The sequence below is a fragment of the Parasteatoda tepidariorum genome, chromosome 3 (genome assembly GCF_982258835.1).
Source record: "Parasteatoda tepidariorum strain Cologne lab strain chromosome 3, Ptep-v5.0, whole genome shotgun sequence".
Classification (NCBI taxonomy): Eukaryota; Metazoa; Arthropoda; class Arachnida; order Araneae; family Theridiidae; genus Parasteatoda; species Parasteatoda tepidariorum.
This window is the reverse complement of record NC_141757.1, coordinates 80029575-80051467: the sequence shown is the minus strand read 5'-3', so window position 1 is coordinate 80051467 and position 21893 is coordinate 80029575. Positions and strand designations below refer to the sequence as shown.

Genomic DNA, 21893 nt, shown 5'->3' with positions numbered 1-21893 from the left:
GAGAGCCCTTTCTTCTGGGTTGGGTTTTAAATTGCAAGGCCGCGGAGTTTATCATTGATAGTCTTTAATTCAGAATTAGGTCGGCTGTTCATCAACTATTATAAAAAAAATTAACACAACAAGTTACAGCGCAATATCAAAAAAAATTCTTTCATCGACCTCATTTTTACGTAATTTGATAGCATAATTTGAAACTCGAATAAACAGAATTTGAAAGTTCACTTGAATTAATTGCAGAAAAATCGGAATGTGCTACACAGCGTCAAACGTCAATGGTATTAAGCACTTTACATGAGCTAAGAAAACGGTGCTATACAATATGTCTCATGCTAAGGAAAGGCGAAGGCTCCCAAATATCGAAACAAAACATATTTTTGAAAATATTCATGAAACTGATTTTGAAAACAGCGATACACAAAAATACTTCGAACTTTTTAAATACATTTGCTTACTTTTTTTTTACTTCATTAGTTTTAAAACTTTTGACGATGTGTTTCGTAGTTTTCACCTTTAATTACGTATTTTAAGAATCCTTGTCAAAACTGAAGTAAAAATTTTTTTATATAATTCGGGTATCAAATTAATATTTCTGCAAAGAAAAAACAAATACCGTTCAAATTTTACGAAACTGAGGAAAGCGTGAATTAAAATATCAAAACCTCTTTCATTGCCGGAGAAAACAGAGAAGTTGAAAAGCAATTATTAGAAGCACAAGTCTTATCAGCCTATCAAACTGCTATACTAGTGATTCCATTGATTATTTTTCTCTTTAGCTTAAACATTAATTTGGAACCTCCAATGTGAATAATTATTTTTTGGCATCATTTTTGACAAGGATCCTGGATATATAGAGATGTCCAAGCCAGAGGCTGAACTACATCCTTGAATGGAACAAATCAATTGCCTTAATTTCGTGATTATGAATGGCAACTAGCTGTTTGCTCTATTCCTATTGGACGATACATATTCCCATTCCAATAGAAACTTATTCCTATTGGCTGCTATCTTATTGATTGATCATTGATGGATTGCTAGTGGACAGGTAAGCGAAGTGACGTCTGTTTAGACATCTCTATTATATATACTAAGTGCGGTAATAGCATAACACTCTTTATTGTCTGTAATTTATTTGATTTTTCAGTTTAAAAGTGCTTAGTTCATTGTTCCATAACTATGATTTTATTATTTAATAAGAAATTCTGCATGCATAAATTCAAGCCATAACAAAAGTTACGCTTTAACCGGGGAAAAAGAACATTTTTAAGACCTTAGTATCCTTAATGATGAATAAAAAGGTCATAGGAGAAAAACTGATACACTCCTTACCTAAAATACCACAAAAATGCAGTGAAAAGTGAAAACGACAAAATTGAGGGGGTGGAGACAAAAATATCAAATATTTGATGTGGTTCTTGTCTAAGGCCATCTGTTACTCCAGAAAATGATTCATACGCAGAAACTAGAGTTTATTTAAAGGTTTACTCTTCCTCATATTTCATAGTTTTAAATAAGCAGTTTATGATAAGTATCTTCGGACTTAGAACATCTTTTTTTCTACTTTTCTCTTTATTTTACATTTGTCTCCATCGTATCAAGAACAAATGTAAACTTACGTGCCACAATTTTAAAAATGAAATTAAACAAAGATGCATAAATTAGAGATATATAATATTTAAATGAATTAAAGAGCTCAGAGAAAGGTGGTTCAGAGGGATGTTTTTCAAAAAGTTGGGATTTTTCCCGGGAACTATATTTTAGTCTTATTTAAATCTAGTTTTATTTTATTTTCTAAAGTTTTTAGATCTATAAGTACTGTATATCCCGGTGTATAATCAATTTTCGATTACGGGATAGCAAATGTCTAGTATGTCGGGTGTAAAAGTCAACCACGACTATTGTTCTAAATCGACGTCATGTTTCAAATATTAGACGCGTGATAAAAATATGGATCCAAATGTTATAGTAAAATCTTTCAAAAAGTGTGGAATTTCAAATTTAGTGGGGGTAAGAACTATTTTTTGTGGAATTGAACAGATCAGGACGAAGTAGAATCCATTGCAGAGTGAGATTCGTGAGAAGACACTAACATTACTGAATCTTAAAATATATAGCTTTAAGGCATGCTTTAAAAGTTTTCATTGTGTCAGATAATTTGTGAAATATTCTTGAATTAATCAACTTTTCTTATTCTTAATTTTTTTCTGAAGTACTGTTTCTAAAGGGAAAAAAAAAGTTTTTGGAAGGGGTAAACTAATAGTTATTCAAAACTCATTTTTTATATTCGCATCGATAAATCACTTACCGAATGTTCGACTTTATTACCGGTGTGTAAGTCAACTTATACACCGAGATATACAAAAGTACTTAATAAAAACTCTTTGGTTATGTTCGAACGCGAAGAAAGTTCCAAGTGCACTTCGCAGAATTTGACAGGTGAAACTAAAGTTAGAGGCATGTGAAAGGCAGATTCCCATATTTTTACATTAGCATGGGTGCATCACCTCTGCTCATCTACTGCAAAAGTATAGGAATGTACCACCTGTTTGCTTCTTTTTTACCACTTGCCTCTTCAGTGAGAGGTCTGTCACAGAAAACCTGTCTTATGGCAGTAAAACGCCAAAAGTGAGAATGTTATGACGCGAACAGTTCAAATGAGTTTTGGGGATTTATGGATTTCGCTTAATTGGAGTTTTCAGGCAAGAATTAAAGGGTAAATTTAAAGTAAATGACTTTAAGCCACAAAGAAATTTTATATACTCAGCCTTACAATTATAAACGTATGATGCAAATATGTATAAAAACGTTGCACGTATTGGTAAGTTTTCTCAGGAAATATTCTTTTAAAAATTATAAAACTAATCATAGATGAAAATGACAAATAGTTTAAGATCTTATTCGTTTTCTCCAGACTAACGCAAAGTAAGGCAAAAATTGCGGCCGTCAGTTGGAGATTATATTTATAAAGTGATTCACTTTACTATCGATACTTTATTATCGATTCACCTGACTTTATTTTTGATACTCGATTGGTTCCATATATTTCTCATTCCGTACTTGGACATTGATAACGGTTTTAAGCAGTGGTCCTCAAATTTTTTTCGATTACGGAACCCTAAATGATAGAACTTCTTTTGATGGAACCCCAACTATATGAGTAAAATTCACTAAATAGCAACTGTTAATATACTAAACAAAAAAATAGGTTTCGAATTATAAAAGATTTCTTTTTATCAAAAACAATTTTAAAATTTGTTTTTATGTTAGACGGCTGAATTTACAGGTCTGCGGTGGTTTCTAGTTTAGCAGTTTTTGTCCTATGCATAAGTTGAAATAGAATAAAAAAATCTGAATTATGGTTTATGAAAAAGTGCTTATAAACTGTGACAATGTTTATCAGAGAAAAATATTTCTACCTTCTTGAATATAGTTATTTTATTTTGAATTGTAAACTTTGATGACAATTACTGATGCAATTATTTGCATATTCCACAATTCCTTTTCATCTTCGTATTTACTTCATATTGTTACATGAAAGTAAATATATTTAAATTTTATTTCCTTTTTCATTAGCATTGTATTTAAATAATTTCATAAAATTAATCAAAATATTAAATAGATAATAAATGATTGATATGACGAAAACATAGCTACAGGTTTCAAAAATCATAATTTGTAAAAAAAAATTTAAAAAAAAGTTAAACTCATGGAACCCTAGTTAAGTTTCCACGGAATACCATTTAGGAAAGGCTAGTTTACAGTATCCAAATAATTGTCAAAAATATTTTGAGCTGGACCACTATTTTTTTTTTTTTTTTTTTTTTTTTTTTTGCGTCGCATATACCGTCAACTTCAACTTTCCTCTACAAACACAGTTAACTCTTTGCAGCCTTCAGCAACCAATTCTGAACAAAACAGCAAAAAGTAGACAATATTTAAAAAAAAAAAAATCAGGCGGAGTAAACAATGGCAAAAGGCCAATAATGGTATTTTTTTACAATATCAAAACACACGTAAGTTTTTAGTATTTTTGCTAGATTTTTTCATTCAGCACAAAAGCATAATTCTTCTCTTTATGCTTACACTTATTTAATTTAAAAAAAAAAAAATCAGGTTGAGAAAACACTCAAATTTGAATCTACAAAAATATTAGTTCAGTTTAAACATTAATCTCATTTTTAAAAAAAGCACTGAAATTTCCTCATTGCGAAACTTAAATTGTTTATTCACCCACTCGCGCGGTTACCCGTCTGTGTACATTTGGGATGAAAATCACATCCACTGAATTTTAAACTTTGGCGTAGAACTTATGAATTTCTTTTCTCACCAAAGCAAGGTAATGCACTGATAAACATCAGTCACATCCTGCAAAAACGTTTTCATACTAAGTGATGACGATCAATGAGACAGAAACTTGTTGCGTCACTTATAGTTAAAGTAAAAGCAAACAGTTTTTTTTTCTTCCAACTAGTGCCACATAGTGTTTTAACTCTTAATTGGCTCATAAAATTTCTAGGAGTGATTTTTTTTTCCAACTCGATCCTAAACAAATTATTATTACTTTATAATGAATATAATTTTTTTAGCAATATCCAGAAACGTGGAAGCTTTTTTTTAATTTAAAATTTCCCGAATTTGTGATATTTCTGTATCGTGATCTGTCGCGCCAACTACAATCGCCAAGGTGCCAAATGGATTTTAAACATAAAAAACAAAACATTTAGAATATATATTTAAAAAAAAGAAAAACACGTAGAGGTTTACTCTGAGTTAGTGCCCATCTTTAATTTTTTCTCTCAGATACTTGTGAGTTGCTGCTCAAAAGTTGCCAAGACTTGGCAATTATTAATTAATCTGTTGTAGATCGATCTTCCTCAGAATTTTAATATATGAGACCAATTTTAGTTTAAAATATTTCGTTTTAAATAAATAAATAAAATAGCCGAAATTACTTGAGCCGGCAAAATGGAAAAGTACCTTAATATAATTATTTAAAATTATTAGAATTTAAATCTATTTTGACAAGAGAAGTATTTTAAAATTTGAATTCATAGTGTATGAGTATTTCTAGAAACTAAGCAAATAGCACTTATTATAACACTTTAAAAAATTGTGTATAATAACCAACATGCAGGGAAAACAAGTGCGAATATCAGCTTTCAAATAACAATTTTTTAAAGACATTTTTTAAATATTAATCCTTTGCTTACTTAAAATTAGAAAAAATTTAAATTAAAATACTATATAAATATGGGAAGAGATTACAGTAGTCATTAAAATATACTATTAGCTTCTGCTAAAACAAATACACTTATTAAACTAGTTAATATTTTCCAAAAGCCATTTTTAAAAATTGTTTTTTTAGATTAAAATAAAATCTAATTCCAGAAAAACGCCGAAATATTATAGTTTTATGCATAGATGATTTAAAATGAACAATACGACGAAAATGCTTTTCAATTAATTTGATGTAATTTCCTTTTAATAATGACTAAGTTTAGAAAGCTTAATAGTATTAAATAATTTGATGCAATGCTGTCACAAGTTTAGATATATTATTTAAACGAAAAATTTATTTCGATAATAAGGCACTGCATAGCAAATCTTGTAGAATTCTAAAAATAATTAAAAAATTTTAAAAAAATTAATGTGTCGGACAATAAAATTAATTTTATTAACTTTTAAAGTAATTAAATATGTTAAACATTTTTTTATGATTTTTTCGAAGCTTTTAACTGTGGATTTTAAAATAAATTTGATTCGAACAATGTTTCAAATTTAAGCTTAGCACGCAGGTTGGTTAAAAAATTTTAAATCCAGACATTGTTTCTCCATTCTGGTGAAATTGCTGGAATTAAATTAATCTTAAAAATTGAAAGGAAAGTAATGATACAATTAAACATAAATGTATAAATACAAATTTCATTTCTCACACTTTACATTCATAAAACACAAATACTTATAAAATCATTACGATTCTTTAAACTTGACTCAATTGCAACCCTTCACTTCTTAAAACAAAGAAACAAATCACAATATTATAAAAGTCTCGTTTTAAATACAATTTCTTATTTGACAACTCACCAGTTTGTGCCCGATGTATCATCTCTCACATCTTGGTAAGCATCCCTAACACCGTCTTTATCAACAGCGCTTGCCATGTTTCCTTTTTTTTCCTTCTCCACACAAATACAGAAAAAAACACCCAACTCACTGTAATGAAATCTCCACAACTCCAAATGACAGACAGTGAAACGAACTCGAGTGACGGCTCTGCCCCTTTTTCACCGGTTACGTCACGTGTCACGTGCAACCAATGGATTCACGCAACACCAGACGACGAAGGTGGTTGCTATGCAGGGAAAGTAATATCACCCATCGTCGGAATGCTGTAATAACGGTTTTCCAACAAGCGATCAATATGGTGATCAGCTAAGCAACAAGTTTGATGAACTCAGGGAAAGTTATTAAAAAATTCGAAATTTATTTTAATTCTTAAAGTTACAAAAAAAAATGATTTTGTTTGATATATTAAAGATATATATTAGACTTATGGTACATTATGTAGGCCTAAAAATTATTATTATGATTATTGACTAGACCAGAGGTTCCCAAATAGGGTTCCGTGGAAGAGTTATGGGGCTCCGATAGTTAGAACTCTTTTTTTTTTTTTTTTTTAAATTGTAATTATATTTGTATTCAATCAATACTTTATTATTCACTTAATACTTCGGTTGTCTTTACAAAGTTATTTAAAGCAAAAAAATAAATCGCATTTTTTTCAAACATAGGTAACATTGTATTGATTAAATTATAAAAAAGGACATGCTTTTCTAAAAAATTGCATTAGCATTTCGCATTGCGCTGTTTAAATCAAAATAAAATAATTAAATTAGTTAATAAAGAAATATGTTTCCCTAATAACCATTTTCAACGCAGCAGTCATTTTAAGCAGTTCTTTGTGGCAGGTTTTTTATTTTTACTTCAACAAAAATCATAATTCGACTTAACTCATATATTTTCAGCTTATGTATATGCATCAATACTAGTAATAATACATAATCATGCATATACATAATTCAGTATTTGGCTACCTTAAACTCCAGGACTGTGAATTCATTTGTCGGACATAAACCCCGATTGAAGATTGTTAATGATAAAACTGTGAAAACATTCAATTCCTCATAATGAATATTTTCAAAACAAAGCAGTCTTTAATTAGTTAATACGTTTATAGTTGTCTTTATATATTTTATAAAATCGAGGTTCCTCCGAAAGAAGATTGATCATTTAGAGTTCCGTTGTTAAAAAAAATTGAGAACCGCTGGACTAGACTATTATGATTATTACAATTCGATATTATTATTATTCGATATTAATTATTATGTATACACATTTAAAACTATAGATATATCAAACTTTTAGGTACTTTTTTAAATAAATATTTCTATTTTAAGAACCGGTACACACGCACCGATTGAATATATACAATGCAAAGATACATAACTTCGTAGAAAATTTATGTAAAATAATTTTAATAATTCTTTATTAATCCCGCTGAAGGGGAAAAAAATTACGGAAAGGAATAAAAATGTTTTTAATGCGAATTTTTAAACTCAATCATAACTTCATTATTGGATATAGTAAAAATTCACTTTTTGAAAAGTTTGAATTCTTTTTTTAGGACCAAAAAGGTGAAATTTAATTTTTACTTCGAATATATCAATAATAAATTGCAGAATTTAAGATTTTTTCAGGGTAATAAATGTTAAAAATGAATTTATACTAAACTAAATAATAAATTTACAATTGGGCCTTTAAAAAGTCATATTCAATGTATTTTCATTCATATCCATGATTTTTATTGCCCCCCCCCCCCCCTGCCAGATTGAAAACGCGTTATTAAAATTGTCTTTGAAATTTGGTTCATATTTTAATATGTTATTTTTTATTTTGTATATTCATCTCTGGTGTGGGCGTATATAGTTCTTAATATATAAATATGCTGAAATTTATTTAAAAGTATTAAAAATCGAATTTTTAATATGTTTTAAAAATATTTTTTCTTGAACTCTCAAATAAATAATTTTTTACGATGTAAGATTAAATTTTAATGAAAATATACCGAAAAGTTTTTAAGCAATTATAAAAATAAGAATCACCTTGAATAACTTTTGTTCTAAAGACGCGTGCTAAAAACCAATCTTGATTTAAAGGATTTACCTCATATTTCCTAATTAGTGTTAACAATTAAATAAGTTACGGAATCAGACACAGAAACGTTCTTCTCTGAATATACACTACCCTGCAATAATGGAAGACACACTTTTGAGATTTATTTAATTTCTCAAAAAAATACTTAATGTATTATTTTGTAACTTGTGTAGCTACTCCAATTGGTTCACTCCTAAAAACTTCTTATGAAAGAAATAGTGCAAAATGTGAGTAACCGCCCATAGCAGAATATTTTATGACACATTTACTTCTTGTCATTTTAAAAAGCTATAAATATGTTACTAGTAGAAATATTTACATATTCACCAGAATATTTGGTTGTAAAAAAGAAACAAAATTATCTTTTGTTATCATATATAGGGAAGGAGTATATTTCAATGCGGAATTTACAAGTAAAAACATTTTAAAATTTCAAAATTATTTTATTTATGGAATGAAGTTTGAATTCAAAATGGGTATGATAATGCCCATTACATATTTTCATAAAAATAAATTTCGATAACGAAATTTCCGAAGCATCCTTTGTTTACACTTTTAAAGAATTTTTTTACATTTTTTTTTTTTTTTTTTTAATGGCGGGCACTTGGAACTTTTGTCCATTGGCCACAGAAAGTGCCAGAACTGCTAACTCTCTTTTCGTTATCCAGTGGGCACCTGTGGTGAAGCCACGGCAGTGGAGCAGCGTCGCCCACGTCGCACTACCACAACCCGTTTATAGGGTGGGTCACATTCACACACAAAGGAGAAAGGACATAGAACATAGATAGAGAGAAAGAAACATCCATGCCTAGCCCAGGATTCGAACCCAGAACCTTTCTGATGCAAGGACAGCTCCCTGCCCCCCACAAGCGTCAGCTTTTTACAAATTTTAATAAACGTTGTTTTAAATACTAATTAACTAAAAAACAATTGGAAGAGGGATGGGTTGGGGTAAAAATGCTCCGTAATAAAATTGGTGTCATTTTTTTAATCAATTTTAAAGTACTAATGTTAGAAACAAAATGCAGAGTAAGGAAATTTACTTTCATTTATTTTTATATTTAATATTGTGTACATGTATTATGTATTGAGCAAAAACGGCACAGCATTTTACATTTTAAAAAAAGTTTTATAATAAAACTGGTGTTTATTGTTCCTTATCTTTTAAAATATTAATGGTCGAAACAAAAAGCAAAGTCGCGTGAGATTTACTCTTATTTGTATTTATAATTAATATTATAAAAACAAATGGGAGAAAAATTGTGGTTGAACAAAAACGACAGAGCATTTCGCATTTTAAAAAAAGTTTGGTAATAAAATTGTTATTTTTCATTTCTCATTTTGAAATATTGATGGTTTGAACAAAAAGCTAAGTAGCGAAATTAATTCCTTTTTGTTTTTATGATGGTGGTGGAGGAAAAAAAAAAAAAAAAAACATTTCGTATTCCAAAAATAGGTATGCTAAAATTTTTTTATTTTTTTCCCATTTGGAAATACTGATGGTGATAATTAATATTATTAAAACAAATGGGGGAATTATTGTGATTGAGCAAAAAGGACAAAGCATAGAGCATTTAAAAAAAAAGTTTTGTAATAAATATGGTATTTCTTCTTCGCTATTTTGAAATACTAATGGGAGAAACAAAATGCAAGTAAGTGAAATTAGGTCCTTTTCACTTAATACGCAAACTTTTTTTTCTTTTTTTGCTTGGATAAAATTATATATTCAAAAAAAAAAAAATCACATTAGAAATAATCTACAACTATAAAAAATAATTCAACTAAAAAAATAATATAAATATGTGACAGTTTGCTTAATAACTTGAAAAAAATTATTTAAAAGTATTTCGGGAGGTGAAATACATTTAGTGTATAAATTTTAGCTTTGAAAAATGTAAATTGTTAAAGAACTCTCCTTCTACATGAATTTTTCCATCACTAATTGATGGTTTCCTTCACTAATTGATGGATTCTGAAGAATCAAAATTTTGAAAAGAGTGAGTGGATATATATTATTTTTTAAAACCGTCTCTGAACAGCCGACCCAATTTTTGGGCTTACGACTACTAATGTTCAACTACGTGACCTTGAAATTAACCTTGTAATTTTGAACCCAATCCAGAAGACAAAGGAACTCATGGATCAAGTATTGGGAGAAGTTTGCCTTCGTGGAGGACCTTTTAATTGAACTAACCACATTTGCGTTACATGGAGTGGAAGACCACGAGAACCTCACGCGGTTAGCCTGACGGCAATGAGATTCAAACCCATGATCCGTCTACCACAGAGGATATCTCACATCAGCACTGTGGCTGGTGCAAGCAGGATGTGAAATTCGTACCGACCAGAAACCCGATTCGAATCGAACCCGGTTCACCTCATTGGAAGGCGAACACTCTATCCCCTGAGCCAACGCGGCTCAGTCAGTGGATATTGAAAAAAAGAAGGAAAAAAAAGAAGGATGTCAAAGAGTGACCGTTTTATTTAATTTAAGTCGCCGCATTTTTTTATGACTCGCCACACGGCGAGTGGTAATTTTCAGGTCTACGACAGACCATCTCGCATTTAAAAAAAAGTTTTGTTATAAAATTAATTACTTTTTGTTTCTTATTTTAAAGTATTAATGGTAGAAACGAAAAGCAAAATAGAGCGAAATTTACTCAAGGCAATTTCCGGCAGAATTTTCAGCTTTCCTGTAATTCTCCCACACACAGGTGGCTGTTATAGTTTGCGTAGTATTATATGAAAGAAAGTTGCACCCTTAAATTCTACGTAAATACACTAAGCTTTACAAAATGCAAATGACTTTATTCTTGCCGTGGTTAATGTAAACACTGATTCATAGATTCAGACAGCCTCAGTTTCTTTTGTCTACCAGTTTTTTATAGGTCCATTGACACTTAAAAACTGTCCCAGAACCTAGTTTAGTAATAAAAATATAATTCGAAGGAACAATGTTAATAGTTAACTTAGGGGTCATTCAAATATTGCGTTAGCATGTTTTTGGTCATTTCGGACTTCCCCTCCAGCCTTTATAAGCAAAAATAAACAAACTACAAACCCCCTCCTACATTTATGTAAGACAGTTACAACCTTCCCCCGTTTTTGCTCTAACTTTGATTTTAACTGGAGATTTTTGCTGTGATAATTAAAATAAAAAATGTAACATGGAATAAAGTAAAGTTTAAATTTTAATTGCTTTTATAAAATTGTGAAACTCATTGATTTTTTTTTAACTTTTTCTTTTTCCAAAATTAAACTTTACTTTAATTTTGAAAAATTTTCCGGATTTTTATTACATTTTGCTTTTTTCCACAAAACTTTAAAAATCAACTGATATTTGGGTCTTACATAAACACTACGTATACGCCTCGCCCTACCGCGTCTAAGTAAACCACACTCCTTTCTACGTTTAAATGCTTACGTAATTTGTGAGTGGCCCTTAATAATGTATTATATAATGTATAATCAGGGGTCTGTCCAGACATTTTGTGAAAGGTCCGGTTTTCGTGAAATTGTGAAAAAATTACTCTCATTCTTTCAACCAGGGTCCGCTTTTATGAATTTGTGCAAATAGGGTCTGGTTATTGCAAAACACTTTTTCAAGGAGTTGTTAAATTGAAAATAGATCAAGATTATGCTCAGCTCTGTAAAATTATAATGAAGGAAATTAAATTTAAAAAAATGAACAACAATTGCTGCTTCTAAATTAGAGATGCAACATACAAATATTTGGTATTTAGCCTATACTGCTTAGCCTGAACGTAGAATATTCATTTCGGACGAATAATGGAAGAATTGTCTGCCGAAGATAAAACTTAATTCGTTTACATCCATCTTTCTTGTTTTTTGTCCTGGGAAGGGTTTATTCAATTAACAAAACAATAATGAAGATAAACAAATTTGTGAAGGGTCCGATTAAAGGAAAAATAATTTTGTGAAGGGTCCGTTTTTATGAAAAGATATTTTGTGAAGGGTCAGTTAACGGACCCAAATTTCTTCTAAACCTGATAATATAATAATGCAATGTATAATATAATATAATGTATAATAATAAAATTAATTGTAATTAAATTGCTTTCTGCTATAATTTTGGAATAAAATAAACTTGGAATAAAATAGCTAAAACTTTTGTTTCCAGTGTTCAGGAAATGACAGAAATTTGTAATGCCATTCAGTACAACATTTCACTTAAAATTTAACCACTCTTACTTGTCGGATAGTAGCAGAAATTTTGATTGACGTTAAAATTCCCTTTGTCGATAAAATTTAGTCGATAATTTGGCGATTTGTAGTGGTCAGGAAACGGTTGAAACTTATGTATTATCCAACACAGAGCTGCAATTAATATTTCAGCAGACAAGAATCGGAAATTGGTTAAATTTTAATTGACGATAAATTCTATTTTATGATGAAATAACGATAAATTCTGCTTGTATCGGTATGAAAACAATTCACATATGTAATTTCAGTAAAGATCAAAAGATATAAGTGCTATAACTAGTAGGAAAGCAGACTAAATTTCGATTGCAAAATTCCGCCCTCACAGACATTGAAGCAAATTAATTGAAAGGTTGTAAAAAATTTTCATTCAATTGAAAAATAATTTTTTGAGGTAATTTTTTTATTTGTATGTTTTTTGCATTTATAAAGCGATTATCTATTCAAACATACAATTGGATTTACACTCGTTTGTCGGAAATTTTAACTACAATGATAAATCTTTAAAAAAAGGTAAGAAATTCGAATTATCAAAGTGTGAAAAAATACGTGATCTTACAACATAAAAAATTTAAATGCCCATTTTTATGTAATTATTAAAAAGAAAAAAAAACTAAACCTAAAATTAAGTTCCAGTTTTCTTCCAAATAAATATTTTTTACTTATTAGTAATTAACGATACAGCGATTTGAAGGGAAATTACATATATCTCCTATAAAGTTCAAATAGCGTTAGATTTATGTTATTGTAAAGCGAATAGTGGGAGGTTTTTAGGGCTTTTCTTATATTATTGAAATTTAAGCTTAATTTAGCTAAAAATTGTATGTGCCAATTCTAGGTAAAGGAGGTTTATTGTATTTTTAAATAAAATTTTAGAGTATCAAAAATTCAATCATTAATAAAGATTTTTTGAAAAGAATTTTTAAAAATTTAAAAATTGCTACCAATACTTTCTGATGGCCTTTTTGAAAACATGTTTATTAAGCGTAAAATAATGCCTAAATATAACTCTAAATGGTCAAAATTTAGTTATTAATAAAATTATGCTCCGTGACTTAACTCTTACAAATATATAGAATAATAAATGTGGTTCAGATTTTAATTTGTACATTTAATGTTGTACCCATAAACTTTTTTTTTAGATACATAAAAATAAAAAGAACAATAAAAAATATACAATAAAACTAGAAATTCAATTATTATTTGGTTGTATCCAATTATATATTTAATGTTTATTCTGTAAAATATTTAACACACGCACGTCGGAAAAAGTGGGAACAATCCCACAATATTTTCAATTACTCTAATATCTCTGTAACTCATTTCATATTCAAATTCCATAAATTAAATTTCAAAAGCATTAACATTTTATACGTATTTAATATCTATTTAATAGCATTTGATTTAATTTAGTTCACCTCACCCCACAAACACGAGATATTAAAAATAGACTTTTAGACCTTAATCCTTACTTCTCGATATAAATACGCTGGAAAAAATCAGTAAATTAATCCCGCTGTATGAGAAATCTGTAATATTTACGATGATTTTATTAAAATTTCTTCTATCAGCGTAAAAGATTGCTTTTAAAGTGATCTAATTTACATGGGTAATGACTCTAGCAATTTCACGCTCTAAAACGAGATCAGCTTTATGAAAAATTGTGCCATTCACATGCTGAATTATATCTATCCTAAACACTCATGTAAATGTAAAGAATCGGAACGCATCAATATTTATCATCGCTCAGAAATGCGAGCCTTTGATGTCAATATTGATATAAATCAACTCTCACTGGGCAGTAAATCGTGTCTTTCGACTCACACGCGTTGTCTTGCTAAAAAGTAATCTCGTTGGTCTCTCATAAAACGACTTTATTGCAAACGATTTCCTCATTCGTATTATTTTTAATGTTACAAGGAATACGAAAAAAATGTGATTGTTGCCATAATGTTACATTATTGTTCCAAAAAAAGAAAAAAATTTAGATTCATATTTTTTTCAATAATAAATAAAATTAGCATTTAAAAATTTGCACACTATCTTGCAAACTAATTTTGTTGTAGAGTATAGAACATCAAAAAAATTCTTTAATATGTCTAGATTTATTCAATGAAAAAAGTTAATAAAAATTAGAAGACGATTTAACTAACGTACTCTTAATAAAACTGTTCTATCAACTTTAAAGTTTATTATAAATTTAATCTATTTGTTCGTTTTCCTAGTTTTAAGGCATTAAAATTTTACAATTGATAAAATTTACATTTAAAATTATTCCTTGTTTTTAAATTTTTATATTACAATTTAAGTTGCTTGTAATTAGAATTGGTAAGCTGACACTCGTTCTCGTTAAGCCAATAAGAAATGGTAGCAAAATTGCTAAAAGAAAATTCGTTAACTCACCTCTTTACCTTTCTAATTATTTAAGGATTTCTGTTCTTAGAATATTAAATTGAAAAGGTGAACCAGTGAGTTTTTAAAGATCTGTATAGGACATTTCAGTTACAGTTAGCAAGCAAATTTATTAAATTTTTATCCACTGGAGGATGGAATCTTGCAATGGAAAATTTAACCCTTTCCAACTAGCTTGAACACTATAAAGGATCAAATTTTATTTCTGCCAGTAATCAAACAAAAAAAAAAAAAAAAAATAGGGTGCATAATTTTTGTATTGACCTTTATCACCACTGAATTCTTTTTTTTCCCTTTGAAAACGATGTGACCCATGTTTTATGCATGGCAAAAATTATTTTCTCCGTTAGCCTAGTTGGAAATGTAGTTCCTCAAATTTTTATTTTTTTTGGTCATTTTCTAATTATTAAACAACTTTGAACTTAATTACTGATAATATCCAAAACCAAAAAGTGAAAAATGAGCCTGAAAAACCAAAATGCGGTATGGGATAACTTAACTTTGAATATGATCAGGTTTTATTAAATTTAGACAAACATCATCTGAAAACGTAAATAATACTGCTGCAAGATTCTATTAAAGGAAATGAAAGTTATAAACTAAGATACATTCTTTTGAAGAGCAGCAACATTCGAAGGAAGCGATAGGTTTATCTAAGTAAAAGCAGCTAAGCGGAACAAGTCGACACATACAACCAACGGATGGACAAGATCCATTTTTCGACTGAAGGTTAAGCTAAGTTTTATTTATTTTCCTTACTTCAATATTCATTATCTATGTCGAACAACCAAATTCAATGTCACAGTTTTACTTAAAAGCAACTAACTGTTCACTCAAACTAGGCTAAGTACATAATCGGTAAAAAAGAGAATAACTCTGAATAACTATTAATCTAAGTTACTAAACGTTAGAATAATTTAGGATATGAAATCAGACACAAAAACCTCATCCAGGATTCGTACGCACCTGGAAAAAATTAATAACTGGTATCAATTTTGTTTTAAATTTTTTAATATTAGCTTCAAATATTGAATTTCAATTTCATATCCATAACCTTCGGATCGATATATATTTACTTAGAGAAAATGAAATATTCTGGTAGCTATAAACATAATATATATATATATTCCCGGACAGATTCCTGACTTTTAGGATATGGCAATCTGGAAAATGTAGTAGAGGCAGCAGTCGAAAGTTAGGACCCCTTAATGATATTTTTACATTTTGCGTTTTACATAATATCTTAAGAACAAATTGCTTAAATAAAAAAAACACACCTGTTTGTAACTGTTGATTATTTTGTCCAATTTAATAAATTAACAATAACATTCAATAATAACTTAAAAAATAATAATTTAAAAAAAATTAAACTTAAATAAAATAATTTTTAATAATTACACAATATCTTAAGAACAAATTGCTTAAATAAAAAAGACACACCTGTTTGTAACTGCTGATTATTTTGTTCAATATAATAAATTAACAATAACATTCAATAATAACTTAAAAAATAATAATTTAAAAAAAATTAAACTTTAATAAAATAATTTTTAATAATAATACTAATATTTTTTAAATAAAAAAACAATTTTAACATTATTTTTAATGTTACAATAATTTAATAATATCCTTAACTTCTGAATTGTTAAGTATAAAAACCTGACATTCTCCTAAACAATGAAATTTAAAACGACAAATCTAAAACTGAATGAAAGCAGTTGAATAGCCCATCATATGAAATATTCATCAACTATAGTTAAATAAAATGGAGTGGATCAGTAAATTGAGTTCCCGGCATAATAAACCCAAGTTCGGTGATGGTTGATTTGAATATACTGGTGGGGCAAAATATCTACAAATACTACCACTGCTACCCGTTACCGATTAAAATTCAAATACCAATTGTGGGAGGCAGGTTTTCATATTTAAGTGTCGCAAATGAACGGTAGTTTCAATAAAAATTACGACAGGGAATTTTTCTCTAAGTTAAAATTTTTTAGTGAAATCAAATTCTAATTATCAGTCTTTTTAAAATTTGAGAAGAAGCTGAAGCTAAAATTTGTGATTTTCTGAAGCTCAGAAACTTTTCGACCGACTGCTGTCAAATTTTTTATTTTGTCAGATAAAATTTCGTTGTTTAAAAGGATGGAAAAAAAAACTAGTATATCTTGTATTACAAGACTTTACGACTGTTACTAAATAAAAATAATAGCAAGTTATTTTTTGCATGGAATTGTATTTGGATAAACGAATTTTATAATTGAGTGCAAAAAATATTCCATTCGCTTAAAAAAATTCTCGGGATACGTCGTAATACGCAAAAAGTATAATTAACAGTTTTAAGGGTCCAAATTTTTGATCGCTCTCCTGACTATTTGGCTCATATTTCCCTGGCTACTTCTCATATTTTGAGTGTCCGTAATTTAAATCTGTTGAAAAAGAAATATGTTCGTTCACTGAAAGTACATTTTTGTGCCTGATTTCGGAACTTAAATTATCTCCTTCACTAATTAATAAGCATTTTTCAAGTTAGTCTCTCGAACGGGAGTACGGGAAAATCCGATCATTAGATCAAAAGTTATCCTTTTGTTTTGCGCGTCTGATCGGTTGATCTACATTCACGATAAATTAAATTTAAAAGCATTTTTTCACAGGAACTGTAAACGTTTATCTTGCATATAAAATAGTTAAGAAATATAACGACATTAAATATGCGAATGTATGGTAACTGCTAGTTAACATACCATAGATTATACAGATTACAAAAACTAATCTATAATTCACCTTCACGAACGAATCCGGAGAACAAAATCGGTGCATATTCATAACTCTAAAGCGTTTTGTTTTAATATGCGAAAACGAATATTACCGGCAAATATAATAACTACATTATGCTATTATAAGAAGATTACGATGAAAAGATAAAGATTAATTTAGTTGTGTCACAGTGTTTAAATGACGAATAATGATACATCATTTCGATACCCAAAATTAAATCTAGGGAATAATTTGTTCAAGCCTCATTAAATAGTCGATTTAAGTTGAGTATACCACAGGATTTGTGCGCAATCCGTCACAAGAAAAGTTTTAAGTAAATTGTAGTGATTCAGTAAGATTAATTTTACACACGATTTAAGCTTTAAAGACAGTTTTTGAAAGAGTATAAGCAAAAGTTGCTAAAGCATCACATTTTACTATGACTTCAGTTGTTTGTCTGTTACATAATAAATTGTTACAACAAGTATCAATTTACGAGTAGTGATTCTATGATTGCTCTTTAAAGAATACTTTTAAAAAAATTCTACACATTCTAAATTGATTGGGAAATGATATTAGAGTTGCTCGGAAGTTCAAAAGAATTTTATGGAGGGTTTTTCCATTTTTTTCCCTTGAATAGTGCTTGGAGATATCGATATTTTAATATTGTAAGGAGAAATCGATATTTTTGTTAATCAAATGAAATTTATTAACACTTAAGATAATATCGAAGACAATGGCATTTGTAGTGGGACCCCAAGATCTCGACTTTGCGTTAAAGTCACCAGCAACAATCACTTTTTTGTCAGAGTGTTTGGTCAAGAGAGCTCCCAGAGTCAAAATATTTCCCGTAATATCCTCGCTTGGAGAGAGGTATACTGATATGAATATTATCTCCTCTCTATCCAAGTTAAAGGTGACTGCAACAATGTCACGTTCATTCATAACGTTAAACAGGTTATTTACCCCAGTTAAAATTGCTCAGGAAAGCCGACAATATTGTTCCCTTCGTCAAAACAGGGCTCACTTAGGCTGATTACTTTCAAATTCATATCTATGATATCCTCATCAAGCTGGTGGTGAGCAGGGCCGGCTTATACATGTCGCGGCCCCTAGGCAATGCTCGTCTCGGGCCCCCCCCCTACCGTCTTCTAACTTCCTAATATATTTTTTCGCTAACACAACACTTTATTCATAATTACGCTGTTTTTTCTACATAGGTATATTATCGCATTATTCAATAAAAATATTGAATCAAACGAAAAGAATATAAGTAATTAATATATGCATTTAAAAAAAATCATACAATAAGCTTAAATATTAACTCTTCTAACTTTTTTTGTTACAAAATCGTTCAAGACATCCTGAAAGTTAACCTTTTCCAATACATCATTTTCAATTGCCATTATGGCCAATGAATTTAAACGGTTTTGAGACATAGTTGAACGAAGACAGTTTTTAATTAATTTCAATTTGGAAAAGTTTCGTTTTTCAAGCATGTTGTGTTAAAAAAGCTGTATAGTCATCTGATTAGTCGGCGTTAAAATTTCCGCGATAAAATTGCTTGCGATTATATTACTGCGTTATATATGAACTAACTACTATAATATTAATATCTAATTTGGAATGCGTTCAGAAATGTACTAAAATAGCGTTGATGTAATGTACAGAGCAAGACAATCGTCATTGAAATTTCGAATTAAATTTTTACTGTTTAAGAAACATTGTCAATTTTTTTCTCTGTAGCACAGGGCCCCTGAACGTGGCGGGGCCCCTAGGCAGTTGCCTACAGTGCCTAATGGATAAAACGGCCCTGGTGGTGAGTCACGATAGAGTGATGCAAGCTAATATGACCGATTCTAAAATTATTATTTGGACTATAGCCCATAATCGGTTCTTCGTGATTCTCTCTGTAATATTGATTATATATGTATATTGGTTACATATACTCACCGTTCGATAGAGTATATACTCTATCGAACGGTGAGTGATTTACATCCAGTTCCAGTCTGTATTGCCTTGTTGCAGTGGGTACAAAATAGGTCTTCCCTACAGTCCTAATCAGGATGTTCCTCTGATGATGAACAATTTTTGCATATTTTATTTGACTTTCAGAATTTTGTTATATGACCAACCGAGGCACACTTCAAGCATTGTCTTACATTTAAGGATTCCTCAAAACCATACCTCTTCCATCTGATGTTTAACTTCCTATACTTTAACCTATCCTATACTGTTCCTATACTTTAACCTATCGTATGCCACCGGCGTTCTTTCCAAGATCCTCTTGCCACCTATAATCGAGCTCAAATTTAACAAATTGAAAGTTCTATTTTTATTAGACACTGGTTCGCCAGTATCTGGAATGTCTTTCGTATCTTATCTCAATTTCAGACCTTGAAACGATTATCAAGAAATGTTATTATTTCTACCATTAACTCTTCCTTAAACTTCGAAGCTTGTATTGATGCCTCTTTTAAGATTAACAAGACTTTTTTCAAACATCCAATGTATACATCTATCCAAAATCCCCACTTTTGTGGTATTTTAGGATATGAATTTCTTCTAGGACATAATTGTATCATAGAGCCTAAAAAACAAATTGTTTCCTTAAATGGACAAATTGTCCCTTTTGTTAAACATGATGAGAATACACAAAATTGTAATATCCAATCTGATTTAGATCCCCCTTCTAATTCTCAAAATATTGATGAGGTTTCTACTACATCTATGTTGACCAATGAACTAATCAACATTAACCAAACAAATGATTCTCTCATTTCAAATTCCAATCACTCCGATGAGTCACTTGATCATAATAACGTTAATTGTAATAATTCTGAAACTGTACTTCCTTTATCTGATAAACAGTGTGATGAGCAGCTAAAGTCTGAACAGAAAATATCTGTTCTTATCAGTCCCACTACTGAAAAAAACAGAGACGAAACCCAATAATGATTCGTCAAACTTTGATAAAGAATGTAATACATCCGGTATCAATAATAAGAATATATTTAATGTAATTCTTAGCCGAAAGATAAAATTAGAACCCCAAGAATCTCAAATTGTTAAACTAAAAATTGTTAACCCTCAAAATATTAAAATTTATATTCTTTTTAAACCAAATGACATTCGAAACATTGAGCTTCATTTTACTGTACATACAGCTGTAAATGATACGTTCACTACTGTAATTAAAAATACATCATCAAAAACTGTTCACCTTAATAAACTATCAAATATTGGAGAAGCCTCTTCTCATTTTGATATTGCCCCAGATTTTAATTCTGTTCCAGTTGAGGACATAATTAACACCTTTCCTGAATATAATCTTCATCACTAATGATTCGCCTGTTAATAATAATTTTTTTATTTCCAATGCAGCAGGCGATATAGACATTATCCTAACGCCGTACAGAGATCAAAAGAAAAGAAAAATACAAATACAGAAAGATATGAAATATACATAACATCAAACACAAAAATTAAATCAAGAACTTAAATTGAACAAAAGTTCTCTGGCCTCCCAGTATCGGGAGAAGATGCAGTTCTTTGTGAGAGCTGAACAGTTGAGAAGATGTTCAGCATTCATCGTCGCACCACTGCGGCAGAGGGGGCAGCCAGGATTATCCACTATTTTAAGACGGAAAAGATGGGCGTATAAGCAATCGTGCTTGGTAGCAAGTTGTTAATGATAATCAAACTTGTAATTTAATTCAAGCACCTGATGAAATTTTAAAATTGAGGAAAGAACAATTATCTACAGATGATTTTAATCTTAAAAATTTAAATGAACAAGAGCAGTCCACAATTCTTTCTTTATTAATGGAAAAATATTCAGCCTTTTCAAAATCTCTTAAAACTCTAAAATGCACGGATAAAATTATTCCTGATTTAAAATTTTAATCTATCACCCCCATTAAGACTCAACCGTTCCCCATTCCTCAAGCTTTACATGAATCTACAAAAAAAGAACTTGATGACATGATTGAGGCAGGTATTACTGAACGCACAGTTAGCTCTTGGGCATGCCCCCTTTTACTTGTCAAAAATAAACAAGACCCTAAAAAATGATGGCCTCTTCCACGACAGGATGTTACAAAACCCCTGGTCGATTCCTGTTTCATCAATTCTTTTAATTGGGAAAAACAGGTGCAGAAATATACCCATTCCCACAATGTCCACAGTTGAAAGTGAGTCATGTGGAGGAAAGGATGGAATGACAAGATAATATTGTGCTTCTGTGGAGCCACCTGCAACCTCAAGGAGTGACCATCAGAACCCTGTTTGTT

At 29.7% G+C, this 21893-nt stretch overlaps 1 protein-coding gene across 1 annotated transcript in view; it reads right to left on the bottom strand.

Annotated features, from left to right (window-relative positions):
- LOC107450911 (coactosin-like protein) overlaps window positions 1–6255 on the bottom strand; it is a 32795-nt gene extending 26540 nt beyond the window's left edge. Inside the window, exon 1 of the mRNA XM_016066857.4 lies at window positions 6082–6255. Within this exon, the coding sequence (XP_015922343.2) occupies window positions 6082–6158 (77 nt within the window). The 5' untranslated portion in view covers window positions 6159–6255. The remainder of the gene's footprint in view (window positions 1–6081) is intronic.
- Between the last annotated feature and the right edge of the window lie 15638 nt (window positions 6256–21893).